We start from the raw sequence: 25,688 nt of genomic DNA, 5'->3' as shown, positions 1-25,688 counted from the left end.
AACACGCTATTCAAGAGCCGGGCTCTATTCAAGGCTTATCGCGTGGACATTCAATGGCGAGCACTTTCAAGGACGTTTCGAAAGAAACACGCCATCGTGGGTTGGGAGAGGTGGAAAAATTTGTGCAGGATGGTGGTCCCTTCGAACCGACCAAATCTTAAGCGGTCTCTGTTACCCGTGGAAGCCCTGTTGAGATCGCGAACTCCGTGTAGCATTCGTGTTCTGTATGAGGTCGTACATCGCACGAGCTTACATCGGCTATTTCATCGCTGCTTCATTTGAAAGGTTCGAACCGTACGATCTCGTGGGGTATTTTTGGTGCGTTCAGTATACTGTGGTTATCGCGCTTATGGCTCTCTATCTTTCTTTCTCAGCGCGTCGGGTTTGGCGATAAAGTCTTGGTGGTTTAACGGTTGTTTCACAAACAAGACCAGTCTGTTGCTTTTCATTCAAAATTAATAGGTGCCTTTGTGTGTGTGTGTGTGTGTGTGTGTGTGTGTGTGTGTGTGTGTGTGTGTGTGTGTGTGTGTGTGTGTGTGTGTGTGTGTGTGTGTGTGTGTGTGTGTGTGTGTGTGTGTGTGTGTGTGTGTGTGTGTGTGTGTGTGTGTGTGTGTGTGTGTGTGTGTGTGTGTGTGTGTGTGTGTGTGTGTGTGTGTGTGTGTGTGTGTGTGTGTGTGTGTGTGTGTGTGTGTGTGTGTGTGTGTGTGTGTGTGTGTGTGTGTGTGTGTGTGTGTGTGTGTGTGTGTGTGTGTGTGTGTGTGTGTGTGTGTGTGTGTGTGTGTGTGTGTGTGTGTGTGTGTGTGTGTGTGTGTGTGTGTGTGTGTGTGTGTGTGTGTGTGTGTGTGTGTGTGTGTGTGTGTGTGTGTGTGTGTGTGTGTGTGTGTGTGTGTGTGTGTGTGTGTGTGTGTGTGCAGGTTTGAAGGAAATAAAGGAAATCTGTGCGCTTATACTGCAACGCTTTTGCAGTTTTTTTTTCATTTATTGCTTACTGTGTATTCTCACATTGCTGTCGTGAGCGATCGTAGCAGAAGTCGGAATGGTCGCCGTTTATCCAGCCTTCATTGCGACGTCACTCGTTGGAAAGGAACTACATACAGGACCGCAACTATATGGAACGCAGTCTCACGCGCCAGCGAGTCCTGCAGGCGAGCCCTGCGAGCTACGGCAAATCCCAGCCACCTCCGCATAGTTCGAAGCCCCGTTTAGTACACCAGCAACCCGTAAAGTGCGGTCGCTGTGCGACGATGTCCAGTCTTGGCGCGCAAAAAAAAAAGAAACAAAAAAAAAAAAAACAGCCTGAATCACGTCCGCGCGACCCGGATGGCGACGGGGCTGCAGACATACGCTGAGCTAAACGCGGGCGAGTGCACGAAAAAAAAAAAAAAAGAGTGCGGCCTGAAAGGGGCAGTTGCGTGTCCGCGAAGCCACGTCGGTTGATGCGTAGCTCGTGTTACTATATCGAGGTTTGGCTACCGTTGCCGAAGTAACCTTGTACAGATTCGCGGTCGTATATGGCGCGCGCCTTGGCTATAGCGACGCTGCACCTATAGAGCGGACCATGTGAAAGACTTCTCTTTTTACAAGGGACACCTTCTTTTAAACGAAACTGTCTGTAGCTATAGGCCCCATGCCGCTTTTGCATGGGGGGTGTAGGTGGCTAGGCGGACGTTAGTAGCAAGAAAAGAATTCGGCCCTAATTTCGCGAATGACCCAAGATGTGCTTATTAATCTTTCTAATTAATACTTGTGAATGCGAAGCCGAAGCCGAGGAGTAGTAAGTCATGCATGCTTTCCAAGATCTGCTACAGGACGTCTCGGCGTTCCCGTTAACATCGTCCTGAACTATCAGATCACGCTTTTGGAAAACTTAACTGGAATGCCAATGTATTTCGTAGCACATCTTAAGGTTGCATTTATCGAAAGTGGTGCTATATACTGTTAGGATGTATAAGCAGGCATGACTTCCCTTGAACGGGCCTAGATAGATTTCTTTCTCAAGAGAAAATAGTAGTCGAATTAGCCGAAGCGGCATGCTTTCGCGTTCAGACTAAACGAGCTTTCATACCATAGCAATGTATGGTATCTCGCTGGGACCTTCCAGTGCGTTCGAATTATCCGAGGTCGAATAAACGGGAATCCGCTGTATGTGGCGGCATTTAGTTGCCATTAGCAAGCACTCCAGACTCTATTGACGGAAACTACATGCACCCGCTTATTCTCACAATGCAGCTTTAAATATGTCTCGCGCGATTCCCGTAGCGCTACCAGAATGCTCTGAAACGAATAGACGAATGCGCCAGTGCTACAGTCGGTTGAACACTTAATGAACGAGCATGGGAATCGTGGGTACTCTTTTAATCTCGTTCCACTTAGGCTGCAGCTATAAGTGGAAAGCCCTTGCAGACGTTTTCCACTTACGTAATGAAACAGCGTTCCAATCTCTCTCTCTCTTTCTCTCTCTCTCTTATATATATATATATATATATATATATATATATAATATGTATGTATATATATAGTCATATCATGAGAAGCCATCAAACACTGACACCAACGACAACATAGGGGAAATTACTTGTGTTTAATAAATGAAATAAAGAAACGATAAATTAATGGAAATTAAAGTGGATGAAAAAACAACTTGCCGCAGGTGGGAACCGAACCCACAACCTTCGCATTGTGGGTTCGGTTCCCACCTGCGGCAAGTTGTTTTTTGTGGTGGCGCTGGCTAACACTCCCAGGGTTCTACTAGTACACATAAATACCCAAGAAAGTGGATGGGGAAACGCCGCCGCGGTAGCTCAATTGGTAGAGCATCGCACGCGAAATGCGAAGGTTGTGGGTTCGGCTCCCACCTGCGGCAAGTTGTTTTTTCATCCACTTTAATTTCCACTAATTTATCATTTGCTTATTTCATTTATTCAGCACAAGTAATTTCCCCTATGTTGTCCTTGGTGTCAGTGTTTGTTGGCTTCTCATGATATGACTAATAAAAATCGGGCCCCTCGGTTAACCCCCTTTCTTCTCGTTTATATATATATATATATATGTGTGTGTAAAAATCTGCGTTTCATATTTATTATTTTTCTTTTGCTCTTTAACTTCGCCGAACACTAAGCACGTAGAACTGTGCTCCGGTGAAATATGTTTGCTGTCATCCCCGGCGCAGTGTCGCACTTGCCTGTGCCTGTATTATCCTGAACATTGCTTCACTGCACCTCTACACGGAACCATGCTTAAACTTGCCGCACATCGGCCCTGGGCTGTCGCAGTATACATGAATTTTCCGGGTCCCGTCCGTCGCGCGTGCCGTCTTTTTCCCAGCAGACTGCTTTATAGCGGCGGCCGCGGTGTTGTCTTCGCCGCAATCGCTCGTTTTGGCAGGCAGCGCGGAGAAGAGGAAGCTGATTTGCGATTCGGCGGCGCGTCGATTGTGAGATTGAGTAATGGCGCCGCGTGTGCGTTGTTGTTGTCGCTCGCTCTCTCTCTCTCTCTCCACATTTCCAATCTTCGGCGATGTGTTGTTTTTACCCTTGCCCGTCGATTCTTGCTGGCCAACCCGTTTGCCCAAACTTGGCCGCCACGCCGCCCGTCGCGTGCCAAGTATGTATAATTGCTATTCCGAGCGCATCTCCTTTTGCATCGAACTAATAGCAGCACGTTTTCGCATACCTCCGTCTCTGCCTTCTCAAACCGTGAATGCGCGTTCCATTCTCACGCGTGCTTTGGAAGCAAACAACATTCCTCTTTCTCTCAGAACAGCTGGCGCTATAGTGCTCCTCAGAATTAGGTTTCGAGGAAAAAGCAGTGCATGAGGAGACATTTCGTGTGTGTGTGTGTGTGTGTGTGTGTGTGTGTGTGTGTGTGTGTGTGTGTGTGTGTGTGTGCGCGTGTGTGCGCGCGTGTGTGTGTGTGCGCGTGTGTGTGTGTGCGCGTGTGTGTGCGCGTGTGTGTGTGTGCGCGTGTGCGTGTGTGCGCGTGCGTGTGCGCGCGCGCGCACAGGCACTGATGCGCGCCTATCTGCGTTTGAAACATTGACGATCGAGGAAAGCAAAGCAAGCTTGAACGAAGTCCTCGCGGACCTGGCAGTTCGTCATTTATTGCATACCAATTATAGGCTATATATATTCACGCTGCTGCGTTGGCCAGTCGTGTCGTTCGCGAAGGCGCTAGTCATTGTTGACGAAGGGATGCATTCGGAAATTGCTGTGGGTAATGTACGTATTTTTTTATTGGCACCATATACGCGCCATGCTGGGGTTCTGGGTTGTTTCCCGCCAGCGATGAAGCTGGATTTCACAACTTAAGCCGCGAATACGTTAGTGTCTTTCGACCTCGTCCGCGGGTCAACCACCCATCCTACCGAGCCGACACCTCCAATCACTCGCGCACGGAATTAATGAAAATGAACATATGTAGGCTTTCGTAGGCTGCTGTTCCGTAGGCTGCTGTTGTACACACATGAAAATTATTTACGAGTGTGTTTTCATCAGTGCCATTTAGTACATAGAATCAGAAACATTTGCTTTCTTGTGAGCAGTCTGTATCGGCAATAGCTGAGGAAAAGTGTAAGGATTCTTGCGCAAAATAGTGTCTTACCGCGCTTAATGGTGTGCCGTCCTTCTAGCTGTTGCTGACACTGCTTCGAATTTCAGCGATACCAGCCTGCTGTTTCCACCACATAAATGCTAATGCAGTGGTGAAAGTGTACTTCACAGATCAATCATGACATCAGGAGTGCTGCGGCACGGTAGTTGCAAAAGTTATTGTAACTCGAAAGCTGCCGACGGAACACGAAATAGTTGCGCTCAAAGCAACCCATTGGCAGTGGAGCTCATGTAAGCGTCATTAAAAAACGAACGTGTAAGGTTTGCTAACACGTGGAAAAGGTGGACAGCCATCGTTTAGAATATATCACCTGTACCGGCCATTATTAACGACATTGGCGCGACAATAAGACAAAGACAATTCATAACAACACAATGTTGTCCGACATCATATCGTCGGCTGTCCAGTATTGGAGAGCAGTTCGTGACATTTTGACTGGGCATTGTGTGCTGCCAAGCACCATTTCAAAACCAACATTGGCAGAGCGGCCGATAGAATGGTTCACTAAAGTTAGGCGTGCGGCGCGTAGGGCCAGCGACTGTTATTGCACGATGCCCGGGCACCTGCGCAAGATGGCTCGACCAATATTGTGATATTGCTTGCAACCATGAGCCAGAGTATATGGCCATGGGGTGCCATCATAATGGCAATATTGGCCCGACTTTCCGTACTGTCTAGGCAGTGTCCCTTTGAGCAGCAAAGTTGTGTTTATTTATTTTTTTTTTTTGTAGGCAACGCGAATAAATCTCGTCTGTTCGATGGCGGTCGAGAATGAGACGATCTGCCTGCCTGGCTGCCAGCTAGTGTGATCGCGCGTTCCGTACGCTTTCCTCCCTTCACGTGACGTTCTCTTTTTATACGCGTCCCCACGCGCCACATCTACCGTATAATGTCGCAAGAGGAGCTTTTTGTTTCCCGGCGATTGCTTACCGCGATGCAAGCGGGGTCTGCGGAGGCGTACGTTAGTGTCTGCTATCCTCGCCGAAGAGGAAGGTATGTTAAGCCCTGTTCCTTTTTTTTTTATGCTTCCCTTCCTTTGTCGGCTTTGCGCGCCGTAAGAGCTTGAAGGTCAGAAGCGAAAATGGGCAGCAGAATCAGCTTCCGGAGGTCGCATAGCATTAGGCAGCGTCGCATGTCAAGGCGCGACGTCGTAATACGCCAGCCATCGCACAACACCGCTCGACTGTACGGAGTTTCGGATTGTCTGTACGTGTAGTAGTACCATTATAATGTCACCGGATTTTTTCCCAGTGGCTTTATACTGATTGTGATTATTATGAGTGGAATTCCGCTTTGAAACGGGGCTGTCGCATGTGCCTCCGTGTACTCCAGCATATGCTATATTTAAGTTCATGTGCAACTTTATTATCGTTAGATATATGTTTTAATTCGAACTTGTTGATGTCTTGTAATAAACGCGTAAATACATTGCATCAAATTTCGTAAGTTAGTATGCAGAATGTCTTAGGTTTACCGTTAGACTGCATCAGAACGGCAAGTTGGGCCAGTTGGTTGGGATTCATGGTATGGGTTGTAACAGCGCACACAAGACAGGGACAGGGACATCGTCGTTTTATTCTTTCTGTTGTCCCTGTCTTGTGTGCGCTGTTACAACCCATACCATGTACCGTTAGACAAGTTCTTAAAGAAAATGAGACGAGGATAAGACTGAGTCATTTGTGTTGGTAGTCACAATACGCATACGTGAATGTCTTCTGGATTCCAGTCAGTTGTCTTTAATTAACAGTATCGTTAACAATAGTCCTTCTTTTCCGGTTATATGTTCGAATGAGGAAGTCTTGCAGCGCCCTTCAGTTGTCTTCAGTCGTCTCACGCTTCCGTTGTTCGCACTTTCGGTTGTCTATTACCGTGTGTGTTTTCGATTGTGTGTATCACGCATGAGTGGGGTCGTTTCATGCTTCATCCTCGTCATCTGATGTAGCAAGCTAGACGGAAGGCGAAACCGACATCTCCAGCATGCATTAAATAATCTCTCTCGCTCTTAATAGAGCGTCGTCGAACACTCTTATCGCATGTTTGTATACAGCGCTGCCTCTCGACTTTTTCGTCTACAAAAACGGACAGCTACGTCACAGTGCTCCCTGAAAATTATCAGTGCCCACTGCTTGCTGCGAAGCTAGGGGACAGACCCAGAAAGCGGAGTTTTTTTCTTTTTTTAGCCTGAACATGTTACACATTAACAGGGCGCTCCCTCTGACGCAGCCTTTGTTTACAAACATGCAGCGTGTCTACTATTACATGCGAGTCGGTACATTTTCAGTGTTCGCGGTCCCTTGGATGCAAGTCGCGTGCGATGAGCCACGTTGCCACTCCTCTCATGTTGTCTGACCCCTCCCTGTTCTGTTTTCTCAGGTAAGGCCACGAGCCATCCTCTGAATTAAATTCATTCATTCATTCATTCATTCATTCATTCATTCATTCATTCATTCATTCATTCATTCATTCATTCATTCATTAAAAAACGCCGGAAACCAGGACTGTTTATCTGAACTATGTCAAGATGTCTGGAGAAATATCTGGGTATATAAAGATCTAGATAAGCAGACATGTATATTAGATGAATATAGATAGATAGATTAGCTTTTAGATGTACTGTGCGAAATTTAACACAAGGGCGTAGTGAGGGACACGGACAAGCCTTACTACGTCCTTGTTTGCGCGGTACTTTGCGCGGTAATGTTGCGCGGTACCCATCGTGGTTCCTTAGTGACTATGGTGTTGGGCTGCTGAGCATGAGGTCGCGGTATCGAATCCCGGCCGCGGCGGCCGCATTTCGATGGGGGTGAAATGCGGAAACACCCGTATAGTCAGATTTAGGTGCACGTTTAATAACCCCAGGTGGTCCACATTTCCGCAGTGTCCCACTACAGCGTGACTCATGATCAGATCGTGGTCTTGGCACGTAAAACTCCATAACTTTTTTTTTTAATTTTGCGAGGTACATTTATTTCCTCGCAGTATATATGAACCAACTCTCCAAACAAGTTTTATTGAACCGTGATCAGATTTAGTACGCTAAAATCGGTGATGGTGTGCGGAGTGGAGTCCCTGCATCCAGAGCCCGTTTGGCATCCCAGCGTGACGAAGTGCCTAGGTGTCACCGCCGGCAGGCGAAGAAGGAGTTTCTCTTGGGCAGTTTCACATGGCGCGATACTTGAAAGCCGTCCCGATGCCCGTCGAGAAGCGAAGCAGCCGTGCCGTGCAGGAAAGCGGTGACGTCAGAGCTTATAGCGTCTGGTGGCCTGACGCACGGTTCTTGGAAATAGCCATCGCTGTGCCGCTTCGGTGCGACGCGTGGGAATATTTTATTCCCCCAGTGCAACACTCGGCTTTCCCCTGCGAGCTCTCACCGTTACGAAAAGTTATAGCGCATGTCATATTTAAATATTGCAGTTTCCTCTAAGCTTAGGCGCTCAAGCGTTTTTTATCGCTCACGGGAACCATGAAGACATAACAGCAATAGAACGGGCAAGACTTGCCGGAAGGAAAATGTGCGACCGCCTCTACGTGCCCGATGTGCGCACTCTCTCCCCTCCTCTTTCTTCCCGCTATGCCCCTGATTTTGCTTAATCATATGGAGTACAGATTAGTAGGACCACGAAACATAGTATATTTGCAACTCGCCTATCATGCATTATCGCGTACGTTTGTCCCTACCTCGAGCCAATATTGCCTCAGTGAGCTGTTTGGAAAACAACGTTGACCACCCCCGAGCAGCTTGCTCTGCTGGTCCTGTTTCTGAGTAAGGCTCCCCTTAGGGCATATATCTGTGCTAGCTGCAACTTAGACATTTTATATTTTCAGCGCTTAAGGTGCTCGGCGTTTAACGCGCGGCACTCGACCTGGGGAGATGGACGGTGCAGTGCAAGCGGGTGTTGTCGCACGTCGTTTTTGTGAAGTATCCCTGGTACACACAAATTTCAAGGAAAGGGGGGCCGTGCTCGCTGCCCCCCCCCCCCCCCCCCCTTCTACTTTTCCCGACGTCACGTCAGTGCATGCTGGCATCGCGGCAGTGACTTGCGCCCATTAGGGACTCCACGGCTGTGCGGACCACAGTCATTCGAACCTTTGGTTTGGGCTGATTGGCTAGCCGTTTAATATGGAAATGTAAACCACATTTGAAACCGGGAATGTGGTCGTGCAATCACTTCGAAACGCAAATTACCGCGATGCGGAGATCTTATTTCCCAATATCTGGGAGCCAGAGCGTCCTGCTCAGAGTGGTGTAGCGAACTAGGGTGGTTGCTTGAGCTAGTTGGTATTTCATGATCAAAAATAACGTACAGCGCGAAGGACAAGGACTGCGATAGACGACATACACAGCGCGGTGTAGCGGTTCTGAAAAACCCCACGCAACGGAGGAGGGGGCACTGGGTCGGAACTTCTGCACAACAGATCCGTCGTCGACTCGCTCGGACCTTGACCAAGACACCATCTTGAGATGGTGTACGCTGTGTCGTCTATCTTCGTTAGCACGTCGCGCGTTCATTGCGCCCCTATAATGCGTGCACAAGCTGGCGCGCCTCGGTGGGCTTCTTCGGTTCGTCGTCCCGGACTGCCCAGGATTGCCCGAAGATGCTGCGTACGCAACGCTCACTGGCTGGAAGCACCGCCTCGTAAAGTCCGTTACTGTCGGAGACGTGTAATAGAAGAGGCCGAATAGAGAGTTTTAGATTAGGGGACGCAAGCGGCTTGCGTACATGCACAAGAGCTAGGCGCCACGATACCGCGCATGCGCAGAGCACTACGTCTGTTTGTGCTCATGCGCAGTACCGTCGCCCCTAGTTCTTGCGTACCCTAACCTAAAGAATGTGTCATCATGCAAGACTGCGGCAGCGTCCTCCGTTTGCGGCGTGTCGCTGTGTCTGCGACCGCGATGAACTGTGTTACGCATCACCCTCCCGAAAGCAAGTTTTCTAGAATGTAAGCGGGCAACCTCTGTTAGCGTGTACAGCGGAAGGGTGAAACAAGAAGGCTGGGCGGATCGCCCGTTGCGTCTCTTCATTCTTTCCTTCCTTTTCTCTTTTCTTAAGTGGGGCAGGCGTTTCCAGAGCGCGGTTTCGCCAGCGAGAAACGCGCGGGCGAAATTCCAGGCCAGGCGTGTTACCGACTCCGCGCTTTCTCGGTTCCCGGAATTGAAGGGCGTATTCTTTCCAAGTCCCGTCAATTAGCCCCCGAGTGGGCCGCGCTCTTATACGGCTCCGCGACATTTAGAGAAAAAAAAAGTATTGAGTAATAAAAAGTGACACATTTTAATCAGACTCGAACTGTGGGCAGGTAGAGGGCGCTGACCGCGCATATCTCCGCGCGTGAGACGTCCTTCACCGTGCGGATTTCAGCCCAACTTGTTCGCCCGAAGCTTTGTTTCGAGCTTCCAGCGTTCGAGTTTGCGAATCGTTCGTCCTCGCACCTCGATCTGCCAGCTTATAGACCCTTTTCATGCTTACAAACACGCTTACCAGAAGACTTCCGGTCAAGCCCGCTGGAACATCACAAGTTACAATAGCCTATAAATTTACAGAACCCTCCAGCTGGCATCAGTTTTGCTGTGAAGTTGCGATGTTCTACAAGTGAATTTTATTGTTCAATGCAACAAGAAAAGCCCATACATGAGATCGACACATGCTGCGCTTTCTTTATATCTGAACACATCAAGAATGTGTGTCTACAGTAAACTATGCGCAACATACTTCCGTTTTCTTGGCTAACTTGACTGTCAGAAATGCATGACCGGAAGTTTTCTGTGGTCATGAATGCACTGCTACCACAGCGTGGACGAAAAAGGTCTATTGATAAGGCCAGGTGGTAGAGCCAGTGCCCGGTAAGGCGTTGCTACTATTTTCGAGCGCTGGACTAGAACAAAATTTTGCTGAACATTTAAGTTTTTTTTTTTCCAGGACACCAAAAGTGGGTCGTGGGTACTGTGTACTATATCACGCCGAAATGAGACCCTAAAAGAAAGAAACGTAGTAGTTAATTACTCGCACTTGCGGTGCGGGAAGGCGGCCCAACGGGTTCAAGAGTCTGTGGAGGAATTACTCCGGTCTTTCACTCACTGCTGAATGTGGAAAGGGGAAAGTGCATATACAACATATCGAGTAATATCGTCTGATCATATGAGAACACGCATAAACCATGCATGCGCTCATGTGAGATTCTTGGATATATGCAGCGTGTGTATGTCATACATTTATAGGGGTCGACTGTAAGGATTTCGAACTCTTACGAATTTTCCGACTTAATAGAAAATTTGGATAATGATTTCGAATAAAACGGTTGATGCGAGTTTTTGGTAGTACGACTCGTTCGTATTATCGCGAATATCGTATCAACCGGGTTTCGGTCGCTAATGGCTTCGCGTCATACAAGTGAAACCTGCACTCGCGCGCAAATTCAGACACTGTTGTTTCAACCGTGTTCTCATCCCGACGTCGCTGCAGGAGGAACCAGAGGAGCCCGAGAAGGCGACCGTCGACGGCGACGTGGCGGCCAAGGCCGACGACGCCGAGCTGCCCGAGGACGCCCCGCAGCCGCGCCTCTGTCACATGACCAAGTGGCGCGACTTCGAGGGCTATGGCTTCAACCTGCACGCCGAGAAGGACCGGCGGGGCCAGTACGTGGGCAAGATCGACGCCGGCAGCCCCGCCGAGTACGCGGGACTGCGCGAGGGTGACCGCATCGTCGAGGTGAACGGCGTCAATGTCCAGCAGGAGGCGCACCGCGACATTGTCGAGCGCATCCGCGCCGTGCCCGACGAGACGCGGCTGCTCGTGCTCACGGCCGAGGGCGAGCAGTGGTACCGCGACCGGGACATCGAGGTACGTCAACCGTTGCGGTAACTGTGAAAGAAATCCGGTATAAACTGTTGATAATAGAGACTTTTAGCGTGCCCGCTATTCCTGCAAACTGGGGCGGTTTGGGCGGATTACCGGATGGTCGGGGGCGTAAACGCGAGCGGCCGGAGCGGTGAAGCCGCCTGGTGGTGTAGAGCTCAACCAGACAAATACAGAGCTAAAATTGCAGTAACCCACTTTTTTGTGCTTCGCTGCTGGTGCAAAGTTTCGCAGCGGCGTAATTGTGAACACAATTACGCCGCTGTTGAAAGCTTACACCCCAGCTAAGAAGAATATAGTAATTGGCTCTGTGTTCGGGTGGTTGAGCTTTGCACCACCAGCTGGCGCCACCAATCTGGCCACTCACGTTTACGCCCCCGACCATCCGGTAATCCGCCCAAACCGCCCCGGTTTGCCGGAATAGCGCACACGCTAAAAGTCTCCAATGATTTTTCGAGATAGTGCTTAGCTTCTTTGAATTCTGCTGGAGTTCCGCGTAGTTGTGGCGTCAGAACGCAATTTTACCTTGCCCTCGCTACACTCGCACTGCGAACTTCCTCTCACTTTCCTCACCACATCCACTATGATTCCTTTGTGTGGCATCAGCCCGGTTTTCATTGAGTTGTCTTCGAAATCGGCCCAGTTTACTATTAGACTGTTTCTGGGATTGGCCCATGTTTATTGGTGAGAAACTAACTGAGCAGACACATCCAAACCCGGGGATGTAGCCAGAGAAGTCCGCGGTGAGCAGGTGTGAGTGCGCATCTCCTCCCGTATTGGCAACTCTAAAACTTAGCAAAATTACTTTCTCATTAAAATTTTATTTTTCCGATTGCCCATTATGTCGCAAAATCTTGCATCCCTTTCCATGCAAAAAAATATCCTTAGGTGAGTGTATTCAATTGCATAAAACGTAAAATTTCAATAGAGTGAAATTTTGTTATAACCAAGTAAAATGCTGAATTTACTGGCTTCGATATATTGAGGTTTAATTGTATCTTCACCGCTAACCAATAAACAAATGTCCTTTCAATAAATGAACGTCCTCAATCTTCTCATCTGGCCCTATGCCCTGTTTGCCATGCTATTCCACTGCCATCCGCATGTGGAGTGCTTCCAGTGAGAGCTGTTAAATTGTGTCTGCACTTGAAGACCAAATGGTACTATGCGCTTAAGATGCTAAAACTGCATCTCAACCTGCATGCAGGTACGGGGCGACCAAGCCAATGTGTTGCGGCTCCGCAACCCGGAGCTCAACCCTGCTACCAGTGGAGAAGGGCAAGGTGATGGAGCTGCGGCTGCCGTAGCCGATGGAAGCGAAGGTTCCCAGGAGGACGAGGCAGCCCAGTCAGCTCCCACACCTGTCCTGGTATGGAGTGCATTGCCACGCCAGTGTCGCCTACTATTGCTGGCTTCCGTCAGCCGACGACAAACTGTATCATTGGCGTTGAGCTAACAGCGCTCAAGAAGGGCAACTTAGGAAAGCTTTCCCTAGTGTACCTTCGCCCTTGTTTTTCTTTAGGGCTGCCAGCTCAGCTTTAATGGCATACGCCTTTACAGCAACTCAGGTGGAGTTGTGTGAAATTGCAGAAGTAAAGATGAGCGAGTTGTAATTGCACATTATAGATATGAACAGGACAGCCTCAAGAAGCCTGTGAACATGCACGCTATTCCGTCAGTTCCTTTAGCAGTGCTGTGCTGTTTGCTCAACCACATTCCGTTGCGAAATTCACCAACTAGTGCAGTTCCAAGCGCAGCTGAGAGAGCTCTATTTGCATTTGTGGTTGCCTTATGACATTACTTTTGTGTGTTTTGGCCAAGGATTGAACTAGTTCGCTTTAAGTGAGAACTTGAGACTAGACTTTACTTCATATGAGGAAAACCACAAAACCAAAAAAAGAAGGCAGTTGTGACTCTTGCACGTGTTTATGAAGTTTGCAAAACATTGGCAAATAATGGCTGCCTGTTTATTACAGTCGTTTTCTGTATTGTTGGCGACACTATTACCATGGTTAGGTCACCGAGTGAGAGCGGCCATGTCTATAGTGGCATCAGCAAAGAACAGCTGAATAGTGGCAATAAAGAACTTATGTTTTTTTGTTGACAAGCAATGAGAGAAATGCAGATGGGCATGTGGATGTTTATCTATTGGATTCTTCTTGTTCTCTTGATCGAAGCGCTGAGTGAAATGGGTTTTCCCCTACCAGTACATGTGCATTGCAGAACCCTCTTCCTTCACGTAATAGGTCTTCAAATTTTTTAGCTTACCACCATGTTCCCCCATGCTCCCTGGAAAGACTACAAATAGCACCTGTGTGCTTCCGCAAGTTTTTAAGATTCTCCACATTAAAGAAAGCATTGGTTGTGGGTGACATGCCACAGTGATTCTGTGGCTGTAATGTTCTATCTTTAAGCACGAGGTCATTGGTTCAATTCCCAGCTCCGGCAAGTGCATTTTGTAGAAGACAGAATGCTAAAAGACTCATATGATTACATTTAGGTGCAAAGGAAATAATGGCTGACCATCTTAATCCAGGGCCCTCCAGAACAGAGCGCTGAATTAAGCTCAAAGGCAGCGTCGTTAGATAATACAGTAATATGTTGCTTAGAGGCATCGCTGCATGATAACAGCACAGGTGCAATGCAATTGACTTTGTGGACAAAGTAAAACCTTAAATGCTCAAGTATTGGTCTTGTGATAAATGCTGGAATGATCCTGACATCTTACTTTTTATACCATGGGCAGAGAAAGTGAGAAAGCTGAGATCATGTTGCAGGGCCCTATTGATTTTGATCGTTCGTCTTGACGTGCCCACTAACAGATGTGTCTGGCTGTAGCAACCAGTCTGATGATTTAATTATGAGCCTATTTTTAAAACCATTTTATACTACTACTTTGCTGATAATGAGACTCTCCATATCAGATGAAATGTTGGTGTCTGCTACTGGAGAGGAATTCTTGAAGTTTGCCTCAGAAAGAGCAAGTTACTCCAGTCTCTCTTAGCTGAGTAAGAACTCGCAACCGAGAAAGCGATTGTGCTGGTTTGTAGACATAACTGTTTCCCTTGTCCTCAATCGTGCAGAGGCGGCAGAGTGGCTTGGAAGGAAAGGAGGATGCAGAAGAGGAGGAAAGCCGTTCCTCGGAGCCTGAAGCTGTACCAGCAAAAGCAGAGGTGGGTAGAACAAAAAAGGCATCCTCTGCATCCTTTAACATACAATTAGTCCTTATTGCCATCATAGAACTTAGCATATTGAACTCAGCAATAGGCCACCTGGTAAAGGTATTCACTGTTTCAAGTCTTCTGCGCTTTGACGCAATAGTTCTGCGGAAACCTGCAAGGTGGAGAGAAGTAAAGTAGCTAATAAAGCGAAAATGAGGCATCCACCCAAACATAGCCAAGTACTACAAGGGAAACTTCGCCGACCCTGACATATACATCTGCCTTTTGTTTCATACAGGGTTGGTACGCATTCTTCAAAACAAAGTACACAGAGTGCACCAGGTGACAAAACTTAGGGAAACATGTCGGATAGATAATGAGAAAAATAAAAAGCATGTGGGAAGTTGAAGGTGAGTAAAAGAGGAATAGCAAGAGTGAAATTGTGGGATTGTGGGGCATGGCTTTTTTTGTGGCTGCTTATGGTTCATGATGCCATGCCACCGTAGGCACTGCTGTAAGGGTTGCAAATTTATCGCAGCACATCTTAAGCACTGTGCAGCTTAGCTGAAGGACAAATGTATTAATTACTGCCACACAGCTCCGGAAAATGGGAGGTGTGGTTTCTCCATTCAAGTGGTAGTGCCTCTGGACTAGTATTTCTCAGCAGACAATTTCTGTACACCACATGGTCATGTAAAATTCATGTCGAATTTAATGCATGTTAGCTAATACTTGGATCAACCTCTCTATATGGCTTTCATAGATTATGAAAGGCATTTGATTCACTAGGGATACCAGCAGTCATGGAGGCTTTGTGTAATCAAGGAGTACAGGAAGCATACCTTATTACCTTAGGAACTATCTATAGAGATTCCACAGATACTTTGCTTCTCCACAAGGAAAGCAGAAAATTACCTATCAATAAAGGAGACACAATCTCTCCAATGTAATTAACTGCATTTTTAGAAATATTCAAGCTATTAGATTGGGAAGAAGTAGGAGTGGGTATCAATGGTGAATATCTCAACAACTTTCGGTTTGCAGATGGAAACGTCCTGCTCAACAACACTGGGGATAAATTGCAACATATGATTGAGGACCTTAATCGAGAACGTTTGTGTCGGGTTGAAGATTAATATGCTGAAGGTATAGGTAATGTTCAATAGCTTGGTAAGGGAACAAGAATTTATGACCGCCAGTCAGCTTCTAGCTCAGTACCACTATTCGTCACTCGTTGACGGCGACTGCCCATTTACGCGTGGACATGTCATTCCTTGCAAAGTAAAACATTTTTTTCAATTCACGAAAGAATTCAAGCACGCAATCACTAGGCAGTCGATCATAATCGTGTTCTGGAAGCGTGCATTGTTCCTCCGCAGTTACACTGAACAGCAGGAATCATAGAGCAGCGAAAACCTAGACCTGGAACCAGAAGTGGCTTAGAGGACAACACAGCATTTTGCTATCCACCTATATCAGTTGATACCTGTTTTATGTATGTATGGGAGCCATAATTCATGATTATTTTCTGTCACATCTATTCTCTTTGTGTCATGTGGCATTCTGAGCCTTGCGACAACAGCAATATGGTAGCATGCAAGTCAGTTGTGGAGATTGCAAAGATTGAATAATGAAAACAATCATTAAGAAACCTGTTCCAGGTGTCTTTCCTTCTGAGGCTGAGGTACAATTACCCGCTAAAGGTTTAATTGACTGTTAAGTGAATTTCAGACCATTTGGCATTGTTATTCAATGCTAGAGTGCTTTGCAGTTCATTTATCATTTCTCAAGGTTTGATGCCTAATAAGAAATTGGCATTTTAGATACATTATTCTTCAGCATTCCTTCTCTAAAATTTGTAAGGTTGAGGATGACACAGGTGGCCAGTAGAGTGCAAGTGATTTGGTCAACTGTCAAGGTTTGTAGGTACTGCCAATTAGAGGTCATAACATTGGCATTGCAGAACGTGTGCAAGAAGCGTCAATGATGCTTCTGACATGGATGCCAGTAGAGCACACAATGCATATTTTCATGGTTGCAAGACAAAAACAATATGCATATGCGCATTCTTTCATTCATTGCCTCCTGGCTTTTGATTCCCTGACCTCAGTGCGACTGTAAAGCTATGCAGTATGGGGCAGCGGTAATTGAAAACCATGCATTTTCACCCAAGTATAGTGTTGACCAGTATGTTTTTCTAGTGGGTGCTTAGAACAAGGCTGTGAGCTTCACAATTAGAAATTTCACATGCAGTAGTACGTATTGCTTTGATCTTGCACAGCAGTGTTCAACATAGCATCATTTTGCCATGAAGTAGCCTTGGTTGCAATTATTTGCATACCGTATTTAAAGGCTATACTAATTTTCCCACCTGCACATATAATTGAATCTTACTACAGAAAACATGTATATGTCGAATCAGTGGTTATATGCGACTTTGCTATAACAATTATAACAAGTTTGTATGGGCACATGCAGCAGGCTTCCCTGCAGAACATAGGAAGCCAGTTATGTTTGTAACAGTTAAACTGTTGACAGCATGGGTTGGCGTCCTACCATTTCTGCTGGGTTCGAGTGTCTTGATAGTCTGCAAGCTTAACTAAACATGTTCTCACATTTTATGGGTGATGTGCCTGAAGCTATAACGAACACCATCTTTGTTCGCAATGGCGTTGTGAAAGGGACCGTTGCGGCTATACTGACCCACATGAAAATTGCAGCAGAGGTGGCGCATAAGCAGCCTGTGCACATAGCCAACTTCTGGCGATGCCCACAATCGAAGGCAGTGGACTTAGGTTCATGAAGTGCCTTGAGACTATTGAGCAGACATGCTATGAATACACACCTATAACAGAAAAAGGCAATGCTGCTGCTGTTTTTCATGCCTCAATCAATGGTTGGCTTGGTTCAAGTAAGCATTAAGTCCAGGCTGTTTGTCAATTTACATGATTTTGTATACAGTAGTTTGGCTATGTCACACTATTTCTTGAAACTTGCAGCGTTCATTATGATGAGGCTCAGCTGCGCACAGTTTAGTGTTGGCTACAATCCTCTGCATACCTGTACTTGATTATAATGTTTATATGTGTCTCCAATACAACATGAGAAAATGATGTATATTTTTCTGGACATCTGAACATACCCAACAAATAGTGTTGGGTACGTGGTCACGATCACCTGTGCTAGGTAATACTGTTAGATCCATTATTTGGGTAAGGTGTGTGACCGAGCTCATTGGCATGTGCAGATCCAGAGGTCCGGATGTCCTGACCCTCCCCATAAAATTTGTGTGCACAATGCTGGCGTATGGGAAGTGACAAACTCGTGAAGTCCTTCCCAGTTGTTACTGTTCTTTTGCTCTGGAGGGACAAAGGTTTAATGATTATTGAAGAGAACCTGCGAGCATGTAGGAAACTAATCGTCATTACCAACATAAATCACCATCTTAGTCTGACCCAAAACCTGGATCTGTGCCTGCTTGTTGGTAATCCATGATGATGTACAGCATACCAGTGGAAAAAAGTATTTCGTCCGCTGGTGTTTTGTGCAACATTATCTGTTTCTGAGAGCATGCAGATTGAAACAAGACCCTGCATTCTACGAGGCAGGAAAATGCTTATGAGTCACAACGCTTCACTCCCTTAATCCTAGGCTGTAAGAAACTCTGACAGTTATAAGCTCCGTGAACAAACAAAAGGGCCAGTAGAAGCAGTGCACAAAGGCACAATTGTGGCACAGATGTATATTGCAAAAGGGGAGAAAAATCTGTAACAGTAATAGCTAGTAAAAGCTTGGAGAGTGTTTGCTTGTCGTACTGTCTCATTTGTTTCCTTGGTCTCCCTTCATGCTTCGAGAGGTGCTTTAGAAATGGTGCTTAATATCCGCATTTCGACCATGCCTCCCTTTTTTCTAACTTAACATAACTGCTGCACATAGTCTACTTTAATTTCTTGCCTAAAACTAATCTTTTCACCTGGCCAGATGAAAATGTGATCAGTTAGTCTACTTTTATTTCTTGCTTAAAACCAATCTTTTCACATAGCCAGATAAAAATCCAACCAGTTAATTTCATTTTTCAAACAGATCTTCAGTTGCAAAATTCATAGCAAGAGCAAGTATCTGTGTGGAGGGTTGTCAAATGACAGCGAAAGAAGTGGGATTTCGGCTTGAAAAAACTTGTGTTCAAATCTAACAGTCACCACTTGAACAGCTTTTGTGAATTGGCATCATGCTAGAGTTTAGAAGGGTGCCAGATAATTTACATCTATTCCAAGCATCGGGAAAGTTGGTTTAGCCATTTTTATCATTGGCTTCGGTGGGGGATAATATAGCTTGTCACAGAATGGCATGCCCTCTCTCCAGGCGCCTGCAAGAGAGGAGCCAAATAGTGCTGGGGACAAGGTGACAGAGAGCCTCGCCACCGGAATGAATCAAGCAGACTCAAGCCCTGAAGCCAAGCCCGCGCCACCGACAGAGCCTGCACCGTCAGAATCGACCAATGCCACGAGCAACGGTTCTCTCAACATGCTCAACATGAGTGCCTCTGAGATGCGGCAGCTGCTGGCGCAGCGCAAGAAGCACGATCCGAAAAAGATCCAGATGGACCTGAAGAAAAAGTATGAGCTCATTGAGCAGATGTGAGCCGGTTGTGTCTTCTGTCAAACGACACCATTAGTTATGTGTGGCTGGTCCCAGCACACATTTTGTGTGCGAGCGTAATAGGTATTTTATATCTCTCCTTTTTATCTGGGAGCTGGGAGGGTTGTGTGCCTGGGCGAATGTGCAACTCTGGATTCACTGTTTCCTGGATTCAGCTCTGGATTTACGAGGCACCGATTGCATTCTTTTTTTAGACAATGCTGATTTCGGTGCTGTCTACTAAGGAATGGGGCAACCATATGTGAGAGAAGAGTTTGGGAATTTGGCAGCATTGGTGTGGTGCTGATATAGGTGCTGTCAGTAAAAAAAATTATCACCTTCTCTGCATGCCTGGCGAGATAACTGTTCATGTTGGCAATAGGTTTTGCTTTTTTACACCATATGGCTATTCAGCAATTTGGCAAGAATTGTTTTCTGATAACAATGTTGTTAAGCTATTGTTTCAGGTGGAACAGCAGTTGACTCGGTGTTGAGGGGACTGTATTGACAACTGTCTGTTCAGCTAATTAACCACGCTGTAATTAGTTGCAGAATACTGATATATATCGCTGGTAAAGTAAATATTTTCCTGCTGATCACTTTTGCTGTGTAAATGGGCTATTGCCAGGGACTTTTCTGTGTCAAATGTGATCCTGTGCTTCTTTAAAGGACAATTAATTTTTTTAGTGCATCTTCTGTTCTCTGATGCTGCCTTTGACTTGAGATTGAAGGCTGTGCTTGGCATGGGCATTCCTCCGGACTTTTGAAACAAAACTAATTGTGCCCTCACGAGATCCTTGTTGCATGGGTCCTTAAAATTTTTGCTATCACCTTAAGCTGTTGAGATAATCATTGTGTTTCGAGGGCACATCATTTTAGGAGGCGAAAAATGTTATTGGTACGTTTGTGCCATTGTGTGTTGAACATGTTGCCACATTCCAGACGTTACGTCAAATATGTTAGACTAGATGTGGGTAGATAGCGAAACTGATTGCTATTGCTGAGTTGTTCCTAATGTAAGCAGCTTGATTAAAGAACAATATTGCGCATGTTCTTGAATATGTAAAAAGTTGACTCGGTGAACAATCTGTGGATGAAAATTCACCTTGGAATGAAGCTCAGATCAAATATTTACATTTTTGCACATTTCTGCATGCACTTGTGTGTTGACTGTAGACAGCCATTCCTGGTGAACTTTCATTCTCACTATGGAGGCTGGGCTCCAACTACAACAACAAAAGGCTAACTTTGGCATTTTGTCTTTTGAAGCTGTAGAGATGCAATAATAAAATGTTGATCACATTTCCAGGACAGGCACTCTATTTGTGATGCCTGTTGGACATGGTGAATTAGCATAAAACTTAAGAAATAAGGCTTTTTAAATATTCTATGCAAGTTTAGATTAAAGATTGTGTCAATGGAAACGTACCACTTGCGAAGGCACTGTTATGCCACATACAAACTTACCTTTGTACTTTAAGGTTAACTGTGTAAAGGTTGCTTATATTTGATTTCTATGAAGCCAAAACTTCAACGTTTCAGGAATAGTTGGTGTACAGTTGGCGTAAAAAGATTGCGGGATCCAGGACACTCTAAAATGCAATTTCATTCCAGTTTTTGGTGGTGTACATTAGTGCATACAGCAAATCTGAAGTCCAGGCTGCTTGCTTGGGCTTGGGAAATACTTAGCTTTTTCTTAGTTTCTGCATCTGACAAAACTGACAAACGCTGTACTTGTTGGGCGACATATTGATCAGCCTTCCATTGCTCATTATCACTATGATGCGCAGCCAGAAATTCGACACAGCCATCTCCGATTTTTCCAATCTAGGTGTTGTAGGTGATCTTGCTAATTCACGAGCAAGTTTGGTACCGAAAGGCATTGGGTGGTTTCGATTGAAAGCATTCGATGAAGTAGAAAGTGCATTGACGCTTGTAATATCAGAACCTTCCTTGTGCCTTAGGATGTATTTCACAGCACATAAGTGCCATTGCATCTAGTTCCAAATAAGTGCTTTCAAATATTGCCAGATGTAGTACCATCACAGGGTCTTGTAGCCAACGCATAAAACTGTTGAAGCCTCTGGGGGCTGCCTCATTTTGATGAGACGCAAAGATTGTGTGTGGTTGTTACACATTTATGATTGTGAAAGATTTTCATAATTTGCATTTATATCTACTGTGTGTGAAAGGTTTGACATTCATGCAAGGTACCAACGTGGAGGAAAACACCTGATTTGAATTCACGACTGTCTGTTGTAGTCTTCTGTCCGAAATCAAAATGGTACCATGACCGAGCTCTTCAGCAAGTGTCTAATAACAATGTTCGAGCCTGCATGCCTGCTGTAGTCATTACTTGAATACTGGATTGGGTGTTTCCTTTTACATTGGCGCACCCTGTAGGTGCATAATGTTATGGATGATGTGTTGTGTAGGATGACACTTAAAGTTCTAGCATGTACTATTGCTGGATTGAAGTGGTGAAAAAAGTAGTAGTATTAGTTTCTGCGCTCAAGAACTACGGTGACCATCATTTTCAATGCGGGCCTTTTATTTCTGTATAAAAGCTGTTTATCTGCATGGATGTACGAACTATCAATTTCTACAAGTTCTCTGTGCACGTTGAGCATTGTGTGCGCAAAAATAAGATCAAAACTGAACAATATCTGCACATTCCTTTTTCTCTATGTGCGTTGTATAACTGGACCAAGTACATTGCATATGTATTTTATCTGTAGCAGCGTTGAAGCTTTGGACCTGGTTTCCTAAATATTTTCTGTTTTTATACCTGATTGTCTTTGGAGCATTTTTTTGATGCCTGGTGCTGCATTTTTATGCACTTTTTTTTTTTTTTTTTTTTACAGAAGCCTTGTTGGACATTGTTTTTCTGTCCAACCTATTTTCAATGCAGCAGCCACTTATGGAAGTGCTATTTTTGACTGCACGCCAACATTCTTGTTGTTTGGTTCAACAGAAGGGTTTTCATTGTTTTTGTGGTGTATGTGTGTGCGAGTGTACTGAAACAGTCGCTTGATTTTGTGGTGAAATGCACGTCGTCTTCTGCAGTTGCACCATCTCATCATATATTTGTGAGATGAACGTTACTCGGAGTTTGATCTAGTTTTGTTTAATATGTGTTTATACCATGAAAACTCAACTTCTCACAAGGTGTTTGAGCTGTCTAGAATGTAATTTTGGTCCAGCTACAGTGCACCAAAATTACTGCCAGCTCAACATATTTTGATGGCACCCTGTATTTGCCTAAAGGTCGTTTTTTTTTTAACATTTGCTTTCATGAGGTGGTCACAGCTCTCATTGTGGCCAGGGTTGGGGCACGTCAGTGCACTGTTTTTATGCACTCTGCTCTGCATAAGTGCCTGAACAAAGTTTGTGGCATCTCGCTGCCAAGATATATCCCCTCCTTGTGGGGCATCACCAAGTGCCTTTATCTAATCCCGAATCTGATTGACCTCTTTTGTCGCTGTCTGTGAAATGGAAGACTTAATTTTGCTGGCTGTGTCTTTTCAAATACCAGCAATAAAAGTTTATTGAACAATTTGTTTGTCAAATTTTTTTTCACTTGCACTGCTTCGGAAGCTACGAGTTCGCTTCCTATAGTTCTCTTGTGCAGCCTAACGATCCGCGAGAACCAGAGCCACCCTGTTGTGGAGCGACTCTCGATTAATTCTGACCACCTGGGGCTTTTTAACGTGCACCTAAATCTACTACACAAGCGTGCTTTGAATTCCGCCGCCGTTGAAATGTGGCCGCAGCGGCCGGGATCGACCCCGCGACCTTGAACTCAACAGTGCAACACCATATCCACTGGTGACTAGGGCTGCCGGTCTGTCCTCAATTGCCAAGAGTATTGTTTGCATGTAGCCGCAAATCACTGAAATAAATTTCACGCTATCTCATCCTAAACTGCATTGTCTACACTGTCTACTCATGCACAGATAGGAGGGGGCGATGTCCACCTTTGATGTTCGTGTTTGGGGAAATCATTTAACGACGTGGTTTGGGCAATATTCACGTTCTTTTTTTTTTTCTTTGTTTGGGGTGCTGTGGGGGCAGGTTATTAGCGATGTAGTTAAGTCGATTTTTACATGCTAGGGGGAGGCGGGGGGGGGGGGGGTACTTCTGTGGTCTTGGCGATGTTCACGTTTGACGCGTTGGGGAAAACCAAATAACGACGTGGCCAGTCCACCTTTCCGAACCCCGCCCATATATTCCATTCAGAAGAAGGCTATTTGGCATGTGGAGGTGGAATCAGTCGATATCGACAGCCACCTTAATTGCTTATGCAAGGCTGCCTCTCTTGTAAATATTGTAAATACATATTTATATGTGACTTCCGCAATGTAACAAATTAGTGAGAGGTGTGAGGTATCCACGAGAAACAACCGAGTTCCGCAGCGGTCGTCTTCTCCGACTAGACAGCATGACGGACGAAAGAGGACCCGAAATGGCGCGGCCCACATCAACGTCTACAACCCCAACGGTTGTGCTGAATCAGCCGCGGGATCCAGGAACGTTTTGGGGCACCGACCACCTCGACGTGGAAGACGGGATCGCCACGAATGAGCGCGTAAGTGCCCACAACAAATGGTATCTGACGATTGCGTTGGCTAACTTCGTCTTCTGCTTACAAGGCGCGAATAAGGTGTGGTATGGCAACTACAAAGAAGAGCTTAAATAGTAGCAAGAAAATAACACTAAATAGCTTATTTCTAAAGCAATATGTGGCTCACGAGGCGGAAAATGCGGCGTTGTCATGACTACCGGTGGTCCGAAAGGTGTTCGAACCCATATGACCAGTGGTGGGAGTCGAACCCAGAACCTTTGGTTTAAGGTGAAGTTAAAGCCCTCGAGATCACGACCATTGGGGCAGTCCACCTTACTGTAATTTCTGTCAACCTTAATCGATTTTAATCCTGCTCAATCCGCATTCCTCTGATTTCTACCAACATTAATTACCTTAATTCCCTTTATTACACCTTAATCCACCTTGCTATAATTTGTACCAACGTTATTCTACTTTACTGTAATTTGTATCAACCTTAACCCAGATTAATCCACATTAACCTCTTTAATGCAGCTTAGTCACCTGCGCTTTAATTTGTACCAACCTTAATGTACCCTAATTCACTTAAATCCACCTTGAACTAAATTGCAACAACCTTTCTCTGCCTTAATCCTCTGTAATCCACCTTAATCCACGTTGCTATAATTTGTGCCAAACTTGATCCACGTTAATATACTTTAATCCACCGTGATCCCCATGAATACACCTTAATTCACTTTCATTCACCTTCATTGATTTTACTTCCCCCTAATTCATTTCATTTAACCTTAAGACACCTTCCTTAGTTTGTTCTAACTTCGATTTACTCTGCTTCACTGTAATTCACTTTATTTCGCTTTAATTCTGAGAATTGCCCATAGTAACAACTAATTAACGCTGTTATACCATTTGCAGTCTTCTACATTACTATCCAGGTCATAAGCTGATGACGTCGCATTGATTTTTCGGATCACTCGTGGAGAACGTCGGTTTTTCGGGCACATGGGAGCTATGTTGCTTTAATTCGCATTCAAAGGCACTACCTTATTTCTATAATTAAATAGCAAGAAAATATCAACATACAGTTTATTTTACCTTCATCAGGTGATGCTACAATCAGCAGGCAGCATATCCAGTGTCCCAGCGAAAAGAGGCAATATTGAGCGGATTGTCTACGAAATTAAATCTTAGTAGCGAGAAAATACCAATGTATCGTTTATTGCACCACCATCAGGAGATGCTACAATCAGCAGACAGCAAACAAAGGGCCCCAGCGAAAATCGGTGTTACTGAGCGCATATTTTACGAAATAACAGTTTAGAAAGAAGAAAATACCAATATATAGCTCATTTCACCGCCATCAGGTGCTGCTACAATCAGCAGACAGCATATCCAAGGCCCCAGCCAAAATAGGTACTGCCGAGCGCAATGTCTCCGAAATTACAATTTAGTTGCGAGAAAATACCAACAAATACTTTCTTTTTCACCAAAAGGGGACGCCACAATCAGTAAACCCTTTACGATAGGTGCTACTAAGTGCATTTTTAGGAAAGTGCAATTTCGTAACAAAGAAATGTCAAAAAATAGTGTATTTCTGCACCAACAGATGACGCTACAATCTGCAATTCCGTATTTCGGGCCCACACGGAAAAAAGGTGCTACAGGTCGCATCATTCTGAACGCTCCTTTTTTCAACGGGGCCCCCAAATATCGGATTTGCCGATTGTTGCGTCATCTGTTGGTGAAGAAATACACTATTTACCGGTATTTTCTGGCTTCTAAATTTTGCTTTCCTATAAATAAGCTCAGTAGCGCTTATTTTACAGTGTTTGCTGATTTTAGCGTCATCTATTAGCAAAAACA

General features: G+C 45.5%; 1 protein-coding gene across 1 annotated transcript in view; it reads left to right on the top strand.

Moving 5' to 3' along the window:
• The window catches only part of LOC126517882 (Na(+)/H(+) exchange regulatory cofactor NHE-RF2-like), a 56,135-nt gene extending 33,318 nt beyond the window's left edge, over positions 1-22,817 (top strand). The window contains exons 2-5 of the mRNA XM_050167697.3: positions 11,070-11,447; positions 12,670-12,831; positions 14,546-14,635; positions 18,986-22,817. Of these exons, the coding sequence (XP_050023654.1) occupies positions 11,070-11,447; positions 12,670-12,831; positions 14,546-14,635; positions 18,986-19,264 (909 nt within the window). The 3' untranslated portion in view covers positions 19,265-22,817. The remainder of the gene's footprint in view (positions 1-11,069; positions 11,448-12,669; positions 12,832-14,545; positions 14,636-18,985) is intronic.
• The last annotated feature ends 2,871 nt before the right edge of the window (positions 22,818-25,688 follow it).

This window comes from Dermacentor andersoni, chromosome 11 (assembly GCF_023375885.2).
Source record: "Dermacentor andersoni chromosome 11, qqDerAnde1_hic_scaffold, whole genome shotgun sequence".
Classification (NCBI taxonomy): Eukaryota; Metazoa; Arthropoda; class Arachnida; order Ixodida; family Ixodidae; genus Dermacentor; species Dermacentor andersoni.
The sequence above is the reverse complement of the archived record's forward strand: the minus strand, read 5'-3'. Positions and strand labels throughout refer to the sequence as shown.